Below are 19257 nucleotides of genomic sequence, written 5' to 3'. Positions count from 1 at the left end.
TGCCCAACCCACAACACTTGGCTCTGCCGCTAATTCTGGTTAAACTCCCGTGACAGACAAAGCACGAGCTCCCGCTTGCCCTCCCTGGCTCTCGTCCTTGCCAACCCAAGCTCTGCTGAGGAGCGGGAAGGAAGGAAGGAAGAATTTGGGATGCAGGGAATCACGGCCAGTCCTGCTGCAGTGGGAGAGGGGAAACACTTTTCTCATCAGCCCTGCTCCCACAGATGCTTGCAGAAGGCTGGAGGGCTCCTCCTGAGCAAACCGGGGCTGGCTGGCTCCTGTAACCACGGGCACCGCGATGCAATTACATGGTGTCTAACAACGAGCGCTTTCGTCCCTCGTGGAGCTCCTCAAATTACCAATTTCATGGTTGGTTTTTCTCCCTGCCCGTTTCTGTCTGTAACTCGCTCACGTTGCTCGCTCCCGGTGAGAGCGTGCAGGGCAGTGGGGACGGGATCAACGAGCCGCCTGGGGCCTTGTGACAGGAGATGGGTCGCTGGTTCTGTGCCTGTCCTGGTACCCGCTCTGTTCCCTTCCAGGCACCCTGGGGATGTACCAATGCCACCTGCACATGGGGCTGGGGTTTGCAGATGTGGTGCTGGAACCAGGAAATCACCGACTGCAGGTGTCAGGGCCCAAGGACATCAGGTGTCCCTTGTTGCACCACATCCTCACCACACAGCCAGCCCAACACCCAGCTGCAGCCCCTTCCCAAATGCTCCCTGCAGTTCTTCCAGTCCAGATGTTCCTCCAAGTCACTGGGATTACAGAGAACTCCTTTCCACGCAGGACGCATTAAACTTGAGGGAAAAAGATGAGCCAAATAAGAAATTCCTAACCTGCCACACAGTTACTGAGTTAGCATTTTACTCTTTAGACCTGCTCCCCAGGTATTTTACACCCCTGTAACAAGGAATTGATGCATTTGCATGGTTATTTTTCCACTCATAAGAAGGCCCTTACGTTCCAGTGCCTGCATATAAAATGCCTTGGCGCACACCAATGAAGCTCTACCCATCCCATCCCCTCACCAGAGCTGTGAGGTTTTACCCTAGCACTGTACATTTCTTTCCCTGCTTGCCACTTCACATTAATTTCTTCAAACACCACACAAGACCCATACGGAGCACAAAGCTGGAATACCAAGGCCTTACCAGGACCCCAGGGCACCTAGCCCATGCCCCTCACCTTGTGAGCTCTTTGAACAAGATGTAAAAAAAAATTGGAGTCTCCTTAATCTTAACATCAGACATTCATTTCTGACCAAGAAGCATCTATATGGCCAGTGGGGAATGGGTCTGATCAATCCTGTGCTGATTTCTCACGTCAGGTTAGTTTTTATTTAACACTACGGCTCTCTGAACTCATACATCTCCGGCAGCTTCAGCTTAAGGAAGCGTAGCCTGATGTTTATAGTAACAAATCTAATAATCAAATACAGTCTGGTAAATGACAAACTGTTTATTTTCCCTCACATGAGGAATTCTTATAAAACTGCTGAAACATTCCATTTAAAAGTCATTTACATGGCGATGCGCTGGGTACTGTCATAAATCAGGGAAAGCAGCCTCATGAATAATTTCAGAGACTTAAAATAATCCCAACCAGGAATCTTCTCTTCATGCTTTAACTAAGGAACACACTAGTATAGATGTACTTTTCTTAAGACAAAAGGAGACATGGATTGATGGGAATTTTGAGACAAGTTGAGTAGCACGTGCCAGGGGCTGGATGCATCAGGACCCCTGGTGTGGTGGGATCACAGCAGACTTTGGGCTATTTGGAAATCTGCAGAAGTCGCCATCCTTCCTTCCATCAGGGCACCCAAATGTGGAGCCCAGCCAAACCTTCAGGAGTCAGACACATGCAGGGGAACGTAAGTGATGCTCCAAACTACAACCATGTCTGCGGGGACGGCTCCATCACAGACAGGCAACCGGGCCAGCCCAGAAGTTCATCTATCTCCCATCTTGTGGGCAGAAACAAACAAGCAGAGGAAAAAAGAGAATAAAAACCAAAGGAAAGTAAAACATCATGATAAAAGAAACATCAAATTCCTGCCACAAGTTGTTAAGCATCACCAGAGCAAGCAACGGTACCATAGACACGCAGCCTGCCTGTGAGCAGCAGTCCTGACTGTGCTCCTGCCCCATCCACTTTGCAACAGCTCGGGGAGACTTCATTTCTGCTCCAAATCACACTCACGATGATCAGTAGCTGCTCATGTTAAAGCAGGTGTTTCCCATAAAAACTGGGGTACAGGCAAGATACAATCGCAAGCAGGTCCCCAGGGAAAGCCAACTGAAATCCCACACGTTGTCCAGTTGGGCAGCGAGGTCATCAGTGGCCATCCGCCCGTGTCAGACCTCAAATCCCATTGTGCTCCTGACACTCTGGCTGTGGTTATGACCTCCCCTGCGATCTGGACCACCCTTTCTGCAGCAGAGGTTTGACATCTAGTGGACAGACAGGTCCTGAGAAGCTGTCACGCTGCAGCCAGGGGACATCTGTGTGGAGCCACCCTTCCTGCTGGAGGGGACCCAAGGAAAACCACACGATGGCTGAGGTATTTCTCCAGACAAAAGACACTGAGCACCACCAGAGCTACAAAGATCCAGCCACGTTGGTAGGAGAGGTTACCCAGACCCAGCCAGGAGATACAAGAGCAACGTTGGAGATGCCCAGACACTGAGCAAGCACAAGAGCTGTAGGACGCTGTTTTGGACAGCTATGTGATGCCCGAAACACAGTGCTGGAAAAAATGTGGAATCCAAGGGGCTGCATGGTTCCACCAAGGGCTGCCAGACGTTGGGATTTGGGTCCAGAAGTGGCAGCTCAGTGGGGTCATCCATTAACATCCCTTCCAAAGGCTGGTAGGAGGCACTGGGAGCCAATGGGTCCGTCCTGGGAGCTGCAGCATGGCCTGGGCCACCAGCCCATCAACTTGTGTAAATCCAACTGTTTACACCCACCAGGAAGACAAACCAGACTCTTTCCACAGCCAGACAACTTCATTACTTAATTTAGACAATGCCGCTCAGACACAGAGCATTATCCTCCTGAAGTCACCAGAGTCCTCTGCAAACAATGCCTTGAAATAAACGGATCAATCATACTTGGAACAAATAGGCATGAGATATAAACCCAAGCATTAAGGGCCATCCCAGGCACCCAGACAAACAAAGGACCTTTTTCGGGCTTGAGGAAGCGTGATTCAATTCAGAAGATTTGCATAGCCAACTAGAGATTCAGCATGCCCAATTCCCATTAAAATCCATGGACTGGAGAGGACAACAACTTCCCCAGGAAGTTTTTGCTCAATCTTTTTGCTCAAACTTTCTAATTTACCAACTAAAAAAGCTTGAGATGGAAGCCTGGACAGGCTCTGAATCAGAAACTGAAGCTTTTGGAAGGCTCTCAAGCTCTCCAGCAAGGGCAGGGTGTCACAGTGTACCAAAGGAAACAATACTGCGGGATGAGAGTCAGGGAGCTCGTTCTTCTTGGCAGCCCAATTAAATGCAACACGGCCGTGCACCTCTTTAAGGATGCTGGTCCGGGTGTTACGGCGCAGAGGGCATCTCGTGGACAGCCAGTTCCCTCCCCATAGCAGGTGAAATGCACCGTGAGCCATCTAAGTCGCATAAAACCTGGACAGCATCCAACATGAGATTGGATGGGGACATGTCCCTGGGGCCAGACGCATTCCTTGACTCACGGAGGTCTTTGTGGGAGGACATCTCGCTGTTTTATGGTCTGATGACCAGGTGCCCAGCCTGACCCCAGGGCATGCCATGCAAACAAGGAGCAATCGCCCCGGAACCAGACTTTCTTGAGACCTGCAGCATGGAAAAAAAAAATGCAAGCCTCGTTTCTCGGGGCTTATTCACCACTAGCTGCTCCCAACCATAGCGCTATGTCAGCCCGCCGCTCCGTTTTGCTGATACCTTATCCTGTTTTGCACGATGTGCTTTTCTGCATCGTGACATTGCCTTGGCTGCCAAGGACGTGCATGGGCGAAAGGAGGACTCGGCGATAAGGGAGCTTCAGAGGCTCTTGCAAGGCGCTTGGAGGAGGAGAAGCGAGCACCACAGGCCAGACTGGGAAGGCGCATGACTGGATTTGTAGAATTACAGACTCAGTCATGTCTACAGACATCACAAGACAATGCAATGTGGAGCTGTATTGTCTGGGGAATGCTTTAGAGGAACCCCAGCATCCAACTGTAGAGTCCCATATGTTTTGATAAGAGACTGTTAAAGGCACACTTCTATAAACACAAGTCACATTTTGTATAGATACGGGCTGTAAATGTTACGCTAAAATACCTCAATTGCCTTGAAGCCGATTCATACTCTGCAACTGCCAAGAAAAAAAAAAAAAAGCGAGCCCGGGATATTTCAGCTTGCTATCTGAAGTTATTTATAATAAACTCTGACTGAACTGAACATAACGGGCCAAAAGAGCACAGGAAGCAGCGATGAAGGGTGGTAAAGCTCACGCTGCAATCCATCACCCCTGCCGCAAAGCCAGCGTTCAGACAAGGCAACGGCTCTGGCTTACATCAGGAAATGCAGGGTTAAGGGCAGCCTGAACACGGTCCTTACGTGACCCCCAGATGGGACATCCAGGGACCCTGTGCAGCACCATCACCCCAAGGGGACAGCCTGGGTCCTGTTTGCCTTGGTTCTGCCCCAAGCTTGGTCGTGGAGTGGCTCGAGGGTCCCCTTTGTGTCCCCCTCTTTCCTCGCACCAGGACAGGGGTCAGCCCGCACCCAGCTGGCAAACCAAAGCTCCTTTCCAACCAACCTCGCCTGCACCTCCGGCTCCTCACCGCCACAACCCGCTATTAGCAGCAGCATTAAACTGCAGGGCTGACTCAGAGGTAGCCGAGGATATTTTATCCGAGCAAATTTCTCTCCAACCTGTGAAAGATCACAGGCTGCCAAGGAATGATGCCTCAGATGTAGCTCCCCTTTCTTGTGACGAGCTGGTGGCTTAAATCCATCCTTCAGCTAATACTGCTGCTGACACTGACCCATCCTGGAGAGCAGCGATGTGCTTTCAAACGCAGCATTTAGAGCTAAACTGACAGCTTATCAGGACAAAGCGATACGGAGCAGGCAGGGGATTGATTTTGCCTACCTGATCCTGCCTGTCTCGCTTAAGGGCAAACTCTACAGCCCTTGCCGAAGCGAGCAGCCCCGCTGGGGTGCAGTGGGACCACAGGAACGCAGGAACACAGCAGAAAAGCATCCTTCTGTGGTGGGAGCTCCCAGCCCACATGCAGGAACTGGTCTCAGTAAGCAATAGTAAAAAGAAGAGAAGGTCACAGAAAGACAGGACTGCTGATGCCCATGCAACATCCAAAGCTTTCCATGATTTGGCTGAGGTTATTCCCTCTCCATAGTCCGCCTGCCTGCCCTCCTGAAGCCTACACCAGAGGGATCAGAAGTTCTGGAGCATTTGGAGAGCACCAACCACATGCAGTGCACAGCTCCATAAATCAGTACTCATCTCTCTTAACTGCTTCCTAGGTGAAGTTAGTGCTCAGAAGGAAGCAAGCTGCTTTGGAGATGCTTCACAGGAGGAATGGCAGCTCCTAGGGAGACAACATCCATCCCCACCTTACTGCACAGCCCCTCACAAGTCACCTAATCGCTTCTTGGCTTTGGTTCCCTTCCTGCTTTCTGTAGGAATACAGAAATTCTTCCCTCCCTCAAGCTCCCCAAGCCCCAAATTGCCTCTTACCGTGCCCTCTGCAGCACTCGCAGTGGTGCTGGGCTCAGCCTAAGCACTGCCCTGATTCAAACGTGAATAAGGAGAACAGCAAATGGGCTCCATAATTGATTGCCCGTGCACACGAGAAGCAGCTCTGCGAGCTCCATCCCTTGACAAACACACACAGGAAAGCCTAGTAGGTTCTTGTCAAAAACTCAACGGAGCTACAAGAAAACAGCCATGACTCAGCAGGGCCTGGGAAGTTTCAATGAGACATGTTTAAAAAAAATTTTGAATGTAAGAACAGAATAAATACAGCCTTAAGAAGACCCTCCATTTTGCTATGGCTGAGCACTGATTTTTTCCAGTCACAGCACATCCTGCTCCAGCAGGGTGAAGATTTCAGTTCATCCTAACAGGTGCATGGAGCTGGAGGCATCAGAGCAGGGTTAGTACACATGAGACTCCCCAACCCTGGCCTCAATGAATGAGTTGCCCACAGCTTCAGCAGGCCAAGACCCCCTCCTAAAATGCCAAATGATCAGTTCAAGAGCATGCTTAGTAGTGGAAGCAAGCTACTGTTATCAGAAAAGTCTCCTCCAAGCCCATATGAAATACGGCATCTTTTCTGCCCAGAGCAGGTAGGCTCCAGATCACACCAACACTAAAAATAGGAATTTCCAAAAGCAAGCATTTTACCTATCCTTGTCAGAGAAGCAGGGGACAGTAACGTGCAGAAACCAAACCAGCTTCTGCCTTGCAGAGCCACATCGGGACTTCACGGGGCACAGAACAAGTGCAGGGTACGAGGTGTAAGACACAGCCCTGGGCGCTCACAAGCCCTGCACAAGGCTCTCTGCATACAAGAACCACAAGTGGGTTTTTCCTGCTGCCCCATAAACCCCACGGGGTCCAGGTTTGCACCAGGGTGCCTGGTAGAGCCCCCGTGGACGTGAGCATGACAGAAGTGTTTATGGCCCAGGCACACGCTTGGAATTGCAGAAACGATGTTTGGGATCATTGAAAAAGGGAAAACTCTGCCTCCATTCCACTGCCAGAGCTGACAGCAGCGAGGTGGAGGACACCCCAGCATATTCACAGTAGTGGCGTTTACCAGTGCCCTTGGGAGCAGATCCAGGCCTCTTTCCTTGAGAGCCTCTTTCACGGCCCAGCAACCATCCCAGCGTTTGCCCCCCACCCCTCTTGCCCTTGCCCAAAAGTCCAAGCCTGTTCGAGAAAAAAATCATCCTAGAAAAGAAATTCAGGAGAAATGGATGGGGTATTTTTTATTTTCTTCCAAGAGTTGCTCTGTGCGGTTCAATCCCCCAGGCTATGAAATCCAATAAGCCCTAATGTTCCAATCGCTATAAGCCGTCTAGTCCCCACCATGCCAAAGTGGCTCAGATTTAACAACAAAATTACAGTGTACATTATACCATTACAGGCTCTGCACAAACACACTTACAAAAGAGCTTGGTAATAAGAGGCTGGGGATACACTGTGTGTTTAGGGCTAAATCCTGCTCCTGGACCCATCAGCCTTGCTGGCACTGAAGTTACCTCACCTAGAGCAAGGGGTGAAAGAAGAACAGACTTGGGTTCTTTTCCAAACCATCATCGCTGCTTCTCCACAGGTGGGAACCCAAAGTCAGTGACAAAGCTGTCGTGGATTCATTATTTCACCCCAGGGCTCCAGGCAGCACCCCCAGATGCATCTGACCACATCCTCATGGAGATATAGATACGTATTATGTTGTACACACAGACACACACACTGTATTTGTGTGTTCCTCTGCTTTTCCATCATTTGTTCCTGCAAACTGTGCCCAAAGAGTTTCCCTTTGCAGCACCAAGAGCTGTGGTTTGCTGTCTCCCTGCGAGCTCTTCATCCCTTCCCCTATCTGTCACTGCCAACGAGGGAAGTGTCAGCTTATCCTTCCTCTCCTTAACCATGTCAAGAAGAAACCTGGGCTGCAGCTCCTCCGAGACAGGCGCAGATCTCCGTGCAAATACCTGCGTACCCGCCGCAAACCTCAGAGGGTTTGAGCCCTGTGCAGCTCAACAACAGAAAAATCAAAACAACCGCAGGGGCACAGAGGAGAGCAATTGGGATGGAAGAGCTGGGTGCACCGAGCTTCCTGAGGGCCTCAAGGGACAGCCCTTCCCAAGACACCCCTGCTTGTCCCGAGCACCAGGCATCCCAGCCTTCTGGAACACGACAGACGTCCCAGGCACCAAGTACCACGATTTCTGGCTTACTTTCTGCAGGAAGGTTTAATGGGATCTTAGAAATCGAGGCAAATCCTCTTTCCTACTCTGCAGGACAAAGGGGACGAAACAGGCGCGGAGCAGCACCGCGGCTCGACCTCTCCATCTAAAGGAACCGCGGCCACAGAGCCGTACACACACACAGGGCTGGCTGATTTCTCCGGATGGCTTCCAGAGGCTCTGCTTCTGAGCAAACTCGCGAGATACTAGTAGCATTGTGAGAGCACACAATTTCCATCTGTCAGTTGAAACAGGCAAAATTAGATCTCGAAGCTGCGCATTTAATCCATTGCCAAAACTAGTCTGCCTGGTACAGCGCTCAGAACAGATTTTTTATTAAGGGAAAGAAAGAGGGAAATTGTCTTTTACAGCTGCATCTTGTCAGGCCCCTCTGGAGTGACCGCTCCAAGGCTCCGCTGCAGCAGGAGGCTGCGAGCAGCCCTGGGAGCCCTGCACAGAGCTCATCAGCCTCTAATTCACTCCCAATTTGTCTCTATGCAGCCTGATGACTCCTAATTGCTAGTTCAGAAATACAGCGCGTACCCTGATGATTTTAAGTTGTTCCCAGTTATCTTAGAATTAACTATTAGGGGGAGATCATGGAATAACTTCCCTCCCATCCCAGGGAGCTAAATATTCACTTAAAAGTATGCCTTATTTAAAATCACAATGCTGCTTCGACGGCGGGATTAATGGATTGGACACGAATGCCAGATGCTACCTTAAGAATTAAGGGCAAAATCCGAGCTCAAGTTCCCTTAAAACATCTGTGCAAATAGAGGTAACATATTTCTTGCACGAGTTTCGATGCCAATAGCAGAGGTTGCTGCGGCACAGTTTGGGGGCCCAAGCGGGTTGAATTTACGGAGGAACGTGGGGCAAGAGCGAAGCCCACCCGCATGCTTCTGGGCATGCAGGCCACAGAGCTGGGGACCCCTCCTGATTTACACCAGCACAAGGAAGGAGCAGATCATGAGCTACGTGCTCGTGAAATCCAGCGGAAAACTAATCGGAGCTCTGTAAGTAGGCAGCTCGCAGTGCTGCTTGTCTGCAGAAGCAATTTAAAAATAAACAACACAGAAACATGATTCAGAGTTCATTCACTGTAAACTAATGCGATCCCAGTCGCTCTAATGGAGTTACTCCAAACATGTCATTTACAGAGAGCATGTCAGATAAATCTCCGATCCTGCTTCCAAGCAAGCTGGGTGGAGGCTGCCAGCCCCAGCCCCAAAACTGTGGTGACAAAAGCCAAGGAGAAGGTAAACAAGGGCTGGCTGTCACAGTCCTGTTGTGGCTCTGCAAAGGTGCTGCTCTTTACCTAAACTCAATTATTTGGAAAAAAAAAAAAAAAAGAAACACTATTAAAACTACTCTTCTATTTTAAAAAGTGCACTAAAATGCAGTAAAAAAATCTTAGAAACAGCTGTATGATTATCAGGAAAAGATCTACATCCAGTCTGGGGCTCCACTGAGTAAAATTCATCTACAACAAAGAAAAAGAGACACCAACTCTGAGCTCTGATCTCCTGCTCCCATTAACCAGCAGAGTGCAATTCCAACAATACTTTACTTCACATTTCTAAGGATCTGGCATCTAGACGTGCTGGAAAAAGGACATATGGTCTCAATACGTAAGGCAAACTTGTAAACAAACTGCAAATTGAAACTGCATTTATTGGTTCCCACCAGATTTGAGAGGTGAGAAATCTGAAGGCAATTGAAAAACTTTACAAAGTGCAGTCTGGGATGCATCTCATAAATGCCATGAAAAGTAGCAAATTAATGGCTCTGATGTGTTATACATTACAGCCTGAAAACAAAAAGTGAATTGTAGATATTTCACAGATATTACAAGTAATTTTTACTAAGATGTGATGCAACAAGTTAGCATCTCTCTCAGCAAGAATATCCAATACAGACTGATTAAAAAAATAGCAGAAAAGGAAAAGCACACACAAACACATTCTAAAATTATATTAATGACTACCTTCTGTGAAACTATAGATACTGTAAGTTGTGTGTGGATACAGAGAGTTAATTTTTGAATCAATTGGCTTTTGTAGAAATAGAAGCACTCAGGAAATTCAGGAACAAGGAAGAATTGGGGAGTAAGTGCATTTGCAGATTAAAGCTGTTCTTACACACCTGTTGCTGTTCTGACTTGGGACAATGCTGGGGTAAACTCGTACAACCCTGACACAGCGCACACAGCCTGTAAGGAAAACCCAAATCCAAAGGGACAGAGATCAACTGTCCTGGGAGCAGCCCCAGTGGCGCTCAGCAAGGCTGCAGCAGATCTGGGTGGGGGAGGAAAGGAGCAGGGGTAAACACAACTTGCTGAAAGTTATTTTTTAAAGTCTAAAATCTAATTTTCATTATTTATACTCCTGATTTAGTTTGCACACTTTGGCCAGACTTCCCCCCCATCCCCAACAATTTCACGTTTCTCTTCTGGGACACCAACACCAGATCTCTGTCTGGTTTCCCTACATTCACACCCCTGAGTTCATACAGGTGTCACCACTCACCAATCTTTGCTGCAAAGAACCACAGCAAAACCCCACCTGCTCTACAAGCACTCCTCCAATTAGCTCTCTGACCTCTTTTGTTGCAGAAGTTCCTCTGAAAACAGGAGCCAAGCACCCACTAACACCTGCAGCCCACCCCTGGCTCCCCAGCTGCTTCATCACATCCTTCCCAAATCTCAAAGCTTCAGCTCTGCAGAGGGAGGGAATGTCCAACCCTTATCCATGAGCTTGGTTAGAAGGTGGGAATAAAAGGCATGTTATGGCAGTACAATGAGCAGTGCTTCAGAAATTAGGGGGTCAGGGCTGAAGGGTTTTGGTGGTGCCAGGGGGAGAGGCCAACTGAGACGCTGTCTGTTGATCCTAAACAGGAAACCCAGGACTAAACTCTTGATTAGATGTATTGAGCCAACACAGAACGCTGAAATGAAAGGAGCTAAAAACACATGTGGACAGCATATTTTTAGACGAGTTACAATTTGCAAGACTCCTCTTACTTGTGTTTCCTAATTGCTTGTCACTCAGTGGGAGCTGCTGCTGGGTGCGCAGCACCTGCGCCTCTCACCACGTTCAGTGGGCGTCGTGGGTGCTCAGCAGCTCCCAGGATGAGGCCAGAAATACAGCTACTCGGTAACGGGTTTTTCCACAGCACGCTAAATATTTTCACTGCAATATTTATATTCGGAGATGACAAATTATGATTTGGTCAAAGCCTCCCAGTGCACTTGTCAGGATACAGCCTGAATAGGGCCAGATTAAAAGCAAAGGCTTCCTGATAAAGCTCCTCAAAACTGAAGCACGCCAGCTACGAAGCAGAATGCAATCGAATGAAGTTGACCAAACTGACGGGAGCCCAGACACTGCCACTTACATCCACACCTCCACGTGCTTGCAGTACAAAGCCCAAAGCCACAAATTGCAGCACTGCAGCAGAAGCAGGAGCTGGTGCACAAAACTTGTGCAACAAGGGATGGAAACAAGCCAGCCTCGAGTCAGAGCACAACTCACGACAGTGCTGAGCATGCAGCTCAGCCCCGTCCAGACATGGCACAAGCTGGAGCCTTAGATGCAGATCACTTGCACCATTTTGCATTAAATATGTTTTTTTCCACCACCCAAGTGTACTTCCAGACTCCTACACCAAGGAATGGCTGGAAATAACAGGCAGGACATGAGTGTGAGTGTTAGGGCTGCCCCAAAGTGCTTGTAAGGGCAACCTGCAAGTGCTGCAAGGGGACGTACTTCAGAAAAAAATACATAATAATACAAAAAAAAAAAAAAAGTCAGGTTTGATGCATGCAGACACTCTACCCGAATAGGAAAACAGAGCCAAGTCCCACAGAAACCCGCTGGCACCGACGAGCTCTGTAGCCACTTGAGAAAATAAATCACAGGAGGGTTTTTTTTTTTTCCCCCGACTAAGGCACACAGAACTGAACCTATTATGAATCACGAAATGTTTTTATGAATCATGAAACAAGCAGCAAAGTTCCTCTGGCCTTATGGATGCCCCGCTGCCCAGCTGCCACTCGGAGCTGTGATGGGAAGCAGGTCTCCGTGCTGCTCCATGCAGCTGGGGTCACAGCACGTGTCCCCTGCCAGCCACACAGCAAAGACCCCCTCAGCCATGTGCTGGCAAGGGCCACGGAGTCAGCATTCGCTCCTCCAGCTGCTTTACCTCCTGCATGCTGATGGTGCTCCTGCCAGCACAGCCCAGCCTTACACTGCTCGAGCCAGCCCCTGGTCCCCGGCCGGATCCATCCCAAGGCACACGGACAGCCAGCGGCCACCTGAATGTCACTTGGCATTGCATGGGACTAAACATCAGCAAGAGCAACAGTCTATGGGAAAGAAAAACCCAAAAAGAGCATCTCCATGCACACGGTGCTTCTGCCGAGCTGCCAGCTGCCTGCTCGTGAACAGCCAGGGAAGGACCCTGTGGGATCTCAACGCCAAAATCCTGCTCTGTGCACCCAACATGCACAAAAAACCCCACCCACAGGCCTCTATAAATAACCCCACGTAGGAGATCCGGGACTGGAGAAATAAGTAAGTGCACTTCCAATTATATACCTTAAAAAAAAAAAAGGCAAATAAAAATGCTGCTCCTAACTGAAGGAAAATACAACATAACTTGACGGTGAAGGATTCTACTCCAGCCACTGCCCATGTCACAAGAACCACATCCAAGCTGTCCATTTGCTCTAAACCAACACGTGCAAGTGAATTTCTGGTTGAAGCCGGGTTTGGAGATAACCCTGGAGCTCGTAAGGAGATTCCTGTGCCAAAGTCATCGCTTAGGAAAGCCAAATGCAAGAGTGACACAACACAGCAAACAGCTTGACAAAAAATCATCTGTACAGCAACATTGCACGAATCAAACCAAGAGCAAGCCCGAGCGCTTTCTGTTCCTTTGATTAAAGTTTAATGGGCACAACTCTTTGATTACTGCTGCCACGTGTGAAAATCAGCTCCTCGCAGCTCTTTTGCTTTCTGCTGTTTGAGAATTAAGCAGCTTGTCATTTTTGTTAATACAAAACCATGCAAATGTTTTTTGGGGAGGGTAACGGAGATTTTTACAGGTTCTTCCTCACATTGCCGAACAGCACAGCTATTAAAGCCACAACCTTGCACCTTCCCCATCTGCCAACTCCCCAATTTTCCCCCTTCCCCGCAGACCTCGGGCAGGCACGTGCCTACAGCCAGGCTTTCTCCCAGCCCCGAAAGCTGATCCCCACCCCACCTGTCCCCCCGGGAACCAGGCAGCAGCTTTTTATAGCCATCCCTAAGCCCGGCAGTAACCCCCTCTGCTTAAGCCCCAGAGGCAAACCACACTTTTGGCTGGGAGGCGTAGGACTTCCACCTGCTGCAGGGCACAGGTCTGTGCTATCTCTGCTAACAAGAAATATTCAGAGCGGCTGGGCTGCTTTTGCAATTCCAGCGATCAGGATTGATGACGTTCAGCCCTCCCCGTGCTGTGGCCGCATTTGTTTTTTAGGATGCTCGTGTACCCAGGTCCACAGGGGCCCCACAGTGCGGCTCCCTGCCTCTGCCAGGAGCATCCCGCTGCAAATGGGACTCCAACCACACTGGACGGGACACCCTCTGTACTCCCTGGGGGTACAGAGCCAAAGTCTTTCTGCCTGGTGGCAGGGGGAAGAGTTTTGGAGCAGAGCATCCCATGGGGGATACACAGAGATGTGCTCCCACACCGGGGAACAGTCCACAAGCAGGGGGAAAGGAGGGACGCAGGCATTAGGGGCGCAGAGGGAGAGTTCCCCCAGCTTCCCCCCACCAGTAAATCCCAAAGGGAGCAAAGGACAGCAAAAAGCACCACTGAAGGAGGGAACTGTACAGAAAGGTTTGGTGCTTCCCAGACGAGCAAGCACCTCAGTGAAGCCCTTCAGACACAGATTTTAAGAGACACCACAGCTACACCCCTCTCTCCAGACAGAGATTTTAATGCAAACAAAGCTCGTTATCATGCTTTATAGATCTCTGCTTTCACATAGGCAGAAAGAATCACCAGAACTGCACGAGTGGCCAGAAGCCACCTTCGTGTCTCCCTCCTCTCTTCCAAGTGACTCTGTCTCTGCGGGACAGGCACTCGGGGAATCTCTGCCCTTACTGCACTGATCCGCCCGCGCTCCTCCTCGAGCTGCCTGCCCAGCTAGCTGCTTTCCAAGCTTCCCAGCCGTCGGCAGCAGCATTCAGTACCGAGATGCCAGCTGCCCGACACACACCAGCACCACCCGGGCACAGCACCGGCTCCCCAGGGAGACCACATCTTGCTTCGGGGTCGCTTGACACAGCTTCAGAAAACACAAAGCAGCAGCAAGATGAGCGCTCTCTCCAAGAAACTTCAGAGCAGCCTCAAGAGATAATTCTCACCGCAGCGTGCAGGACTGCCGGCGACCAGGAGGGGAGAGAAAGTGAAAAATCCCAGCCAGGAGCTCGTCCCTCTCGCTGCGATGCGTCGCGAGCATTGTTCAGCTCCAGCCACAACACGCCAGCTCCAACAGCAATAACGCTCTAAGACGGGGCTTATGCGGTTTTATTAGATTTCTGCCTCCCTCTTAACCAACCGTCACAATTTCCATCTAATATTATGTCATACGGGGAAGTTTTATGAAGGAATCTGGTCTCCCGTGAATTCTTTGGCGAGATGCTGAAACGCAAAGTTCTGTCCGACGATAAAAACAGCCTCACCCTCCAGCGGCACGCGTACACCTGACTCCACTTCTCCAGAAACCTCAGCGGTGAGGCTGCTTTGTTCTCCTCCAGCTGCGGGGTTGCTTTGCCACCAGCTTGTGGGGACACCAAACCCAGGGCACCTCCCGGGGTGACGAATCGCTGCCAAAACCCCAGGCTTCACCCTCCTGCATGCCCCCAAAGTTTGGGAACACAATAACCCACACTGGAAGGAACAGATCAGCCTCAACCCCCACCTCTGATATAAGAGGAGCACAGTGCCCTCCCCCGGGCCCCTCGAGGACCTGGTATTTCACTTTTTTGGTAGGGAACCATCAGCTACATTTAATATTTCTACGGCTGAAGCATCACCGCGGAGAGCCGCTACTTGTTTACTTCTCCCTCCCATTCACACATGGGAGAGCCCAGTTCTCCTCTCGCAAAAGTGGAGAGCAGAAATCTCCCCGTGGAAGCCGATAGTTCACGTAAACCTAGTTTAATCGACGGGAGGCTCAAGGCCATAACAATTGGGGGTTTTCTCCCTCCAAGGATTTCTCCTAATAACGGATTAAGGCAGCTTTCTGGGGAGGATTGTGCAATTCCTCCTAATGACAACACTCGGCTTGGTGGTGTTGCTGTGGAAAACAGTGATCTCAGATGCACACAGGTTTCTTTGGTTAACTGAAGGGAGATCAATAATAACCATATTAATAAATAATGCTCTTAACAGCAGCGGCAGGATACAGGCAGCAAGCTGCAGGCAGGTAGCAGGGATAGGTAAAAGCATTAATTATCTGCACAATGTCAATGCTGCCGAGCGGAGCGCAGCTGAAAGCTCACTTTTTGAAGATCACCAAGACAGACTGACAACTCTGCCTTCGCACGAGCATTTTGGGTAAAATTCAGTTTTCCGCATGTCACAACCGAGAGGAACAGGCTGCTCTTTTTTTTTTTTTTTTTTTCCTTGAACATTAATAAACTAGGTAAAGGACACGGGGGAGGGGGAGATTTCGAGGTCTGGCCGTCCTCCTCCTCCCCCGCCAGCAAGTTGAGAAGGAACAAAAGCCAAGGGGAGTTTTTGGGACGAGGCGAACGAGGCATGTGCCCTCCAAAGCCAACTCCAAGCTGCTCCATTTCCCTGCGACGAGAAGGCGCACATGCACTCACGGCTCTTATATAAACAGCAGAAGGGGCAGCGCCTGTCTGAAATTCCCCACCGCGTCTAAAATAAATACGAGGCTGGCTCCAAACTTTGCTCCCTCCAGCCCCACCGAGGGCGATGCGAAGCTGAAGGGTTTCTCCCTGATGTGGGTGCAGGGGGGGGGGTGCGGCTCGGGACACCCCATATCCCCCTGCCCCGGTGCCACCCGGGGGGTGATGCTGGGTCCGTGCCATGCCCCCCCCGAGGCCAGGGGTTAGCAAACGTGGGCGCACACCCCCTGAGCATCCCATAGGGATGATGTGGGGGCAGAACACCCTGTACCCCCCAGGAGATTGGGACTGGGACAGCACAGAATGGGGATGCTGGGGACACCCTGGGGACTTCAGAGCATCCCAGGGGTGGCGAGCCAGGGGACGCAGACCTCAGGGGAGTGCTCCAGGTACAGAGGGGTGGGGGTCTCCGGGTATGGGAGGGGGTGCTGTCCCCCCGGGGAAAGGATATGGGTTACAGACCAGCCTGAGGCACCAGCTGCGCGGGCGGGTGGTTTGCTTGAGGCAGAAGAAAGCGGTGGGTGCCAGCGCCGGGTACGGCACCTGCTCCTCCTCCTCGGAGGCCAGTTCGGGCGGCGGGTCGCGGCCGGGGGAACCGCCGGGACCGGGGGAACCGCCGGGACCGGAGCCGGCATCCTCCGGCGGCAGCTCGGTGGGGCGGCGGGGCGCCACGGGGATGGGCACCCGCACCTCGCCGCCGGCCGCCCGCGGCTCTCGGCTCTCGCCATCGCTCATGGTAGCGGCCAGGACCTGCGGGGCAAGGGCAGGGGGTCAGGGGGGAGCCGCTGGCCACCCCCCCCCAAGGCAGCGGGGCGCGGCTCCCACCTGGCCCCGGCGCTCACAGCCGCCACAAAGCAGCCCCCGGTGTGGGGGGGGGGGTCCAGCCGCCACCGGGGCGCGGCCGCTCCCACCCCCCTGAAAAGCCTGATGTGTGTCCCCCCTCCTCTTCCCCAATCCATCCATCCTCCCTTCCCTCTCTCCTCCCCACTCCCAGCTTTTAATTTTCGGGGATGGGTATCGCTAAAGGGGGTGGGGGGTGTTCGCGAGGAGGCGGGGGGGGGGGTCCTACCTTAGTTCGGCGGAGCGCGGTGCCCCCAGGAGCATAGCCGTGCCTTTGGGTTCACATGGGACCGGGCTGCCGGGGGGTTGTGGGTTTGGGGGGGGCGCAGGGAGGCGGCGGACCCCCCCACACACACCCCCAGCAAGGCGAAGGCAGCGGGTGGGGGGGGGGGGGGCCGGGACTCGGCGTGCGGCGCCCGCCCGCGGGGATGGAGGCTGGGGAGGAGGAGGAGGAGGAGGAGGAGAAGGAGGAGGAAGAAGAAGAGGAGGAGGCGGAGGAGAGGTGGCGGCGGGGGCGGGGGCCCTTCCCCGAGCCGTGCCCGTGCCGTGCCGTGCCGAGCCGAGCCTCTCCCGACGGTAATCCCAAGGAGCGAGCGGGCAGCCCCGCAGACCGCTTTGCAAAGCTTCGCCCGTGCTTAACAGGAAACTTCGGATTTACCGGGGGAGGAGGGAGACGAGAGGGGAGGAGAGAAGCGGGGGCGGAGGGGGCTGGGAGCCCGCCGGGGGCGGGCAGCCGGGAGGAGCCGGGGCAGCCCCGGAGGGGAGGGAGGGGGGAGCGCCTGCATCTGCCCGTGCCCCCCCTCCCACCGCTGGCCTCCCCCTGCCTTTGTTCGGGCTATGCAGGGCGCCCACGGCCTCCGGGGAGCCACCCTCACTTGGGGGGGGGGAGGCGGAACCCCCTTTCCTCCCCCCCCCACCCCAGGACTTTACGATGCCGCTGGGGGGGCTCCGGCTTTGTCCCACGCCCCGTGCCGCGAGGCTCCAGCTCCGCCGGGCTCTCCGGGGCCGCGCATCCCAAAGGGGGCAGCTGCGACCCCCCCGGGACCCTAAGGGGGCGGTAGGGCCGTGCTGGCCCTGTACCCCCCCCACACTATTTCCACCCCCCCACTCAGGCTCTGCCGCGTGGGAACCCGCCCGGCGCTGCTCCCACGGGGGCTGCGGGGCTGCCCCAGCCCCCCGCCCACTCCCGCTTGCCGCCGGGGCATTAATTCATTAGTTTTAATAAAGAAATGTATAAGCCCGAGGTAGAGGTCGGAGCGTTTTAATAAATAAAGATCTGCTCTGAAAACTGCAGTGATTTTTAGCTGAGTAGCTAATCTTCTCAAGGGCTTAGCTCGGAGGGATCAGAATAAACAGATAATAGAAAGTCGTTACAGGCACCGTCCCCTTAAACTCTGCTTAGGAAGTTTTATTCTTTTAAGTTATTTCAGATTCTGCGAATTCTATCTGTGTGTCGTGCAGGTGGAAGGGGGGAAAAGAGAGATTAAAAATGTTAGCTAGATACATTCCCCTCCACTGGAATCTTTTAAAAGAGTGAGTTCATTATATACCACCACATTCAATTTGCAAATGCAGTTCCCAATGCTATTCTTCATGGTTAATAACTGGGAATTGATTGAAAAGGGAGGTCATGCAGCTTTCAAAGCAGAAAGAGCCGAGCCTAATGGGGCTAGTGAAGAGATGGTTTTACATACACACTTTCAATGGTTGTTTTATTAGATGTTTGCAGGTTGTGATTAACAGTATGTGGCAATTTTATTATTGAACAAACAATGCCTCTGACAAGCAGGACACAGCCTGCAAGGCGAACGTGAACCATGCAAAGAAGAGATTGCACTTGGAGTTTCCACACGTTTATACCAGCTAATTAGGGCAAATCATAAATTACTGTGGGAAGGGAAGATTTGTGTGTGAGTTGGTGTAGTTCTCCTTGAGCGAACCATCTTCCACTCATAAATTATCTCGCGCAAGAAAATGACCTCTGCAGGAACAAAAGGAGCTCTCCTAAACCGGGAAGCTGGAGCAGAGGCCAAGCTTTGAGAGCCACCGGCGCCTCTTGACCCTCTCCCAGCAGCAGAAGCTGCCCAGTCAATAAACTTTCCCCCGTGCCTTCCCTCCAGCTCTGTGTCAGGGGATGCTGCTGCCACGACTGACAAATCCCTCTTCAAAGCCGTTCCCCCGCCAGCTGTCCATGAGCACCGGCTCCTGTCCTTTGGTAGCGGAGGCTCGGAGCTGTCGTGGGCTGCAGACATCCTTCCCAGAGCCAGACAGAGCACACGGGGCCTGGCATTTTCCAGGTCTTAACCTGTTGCCTGATGGAGAGAGTATTTAAAGCCAAGAGCCTTATTAATAAGCCCCGTGCAGTGATGGATGCTGAGGACTTCTGTTGTAGAAGGGAGGATTTTGAAGAAGCCTGGCAAAAAGTAGGCCCAATGCTGGCCTCGGAGGGGGTTTTGGCTTGTTCTCCAAAGGATCAGGATTAACTCCAAAGGTGGTCGTGG

General features: G+C 52.0%; 1 protein-coding gene across 3 annotated transcripts in view; it reads right to left on the bottom strand.

Annotated features, from left to right (window-relative positions):
• Positions 1–17387, bottom strand: part of LOC311445097 (uncharacterized protein) — a 103596-nt gene extending 86209 nt beyond the window's left edge. The window contains exons 1-4 of one of the 3 annotated variants that reach the window (XM_084536811.1): positions 16986–17387; positions 16379–16666; positions 3945–4113; positions 1346–3836 (exon numbers count right to left, since the gene is read on the bottom strand). In XM_084536811.1, the coding sequence (XP_084392937.1) occupies positions 3946–4113; positions 16379–16651 (441 nt within the window). In that variant the 5' untranslated portion in view covers positions 16652–16666; positions 16986–17387 and the 3' untranslated portion in view covers positions 1346–3836; position 3945. Of the gene's footprint in view, positions 1–1345; positions 3837–3944; positions 4114–14455; positions 15843–16378; positions 16667–16985 lie in introns of those variants that run through there. The other 2 variants (XM_084536813.1, XM_084536812.1) reach the window with 2 other exon arrangements.
• Between the last annotated feature and the right edge of the window lie 1870 nt (positions 17388–19257).

This window comes from Aythya ferina (genome assembly GCF_964211825.1).
Source record: "Aythya ferina genome assembly, chromosome: 15".
In the NCBI taxonomy this organism is placed as follows: domain Eukaryota; kingdom Metazoa; phylum Chordata; class Aves; order Anseriformes; family Anatidae; genus Aythya; species Aythya ferina.
Note: the sequence above shows the minus strand (reverse complement) of the source record. Positions and strands in the feature narration are given on the sequence as shown.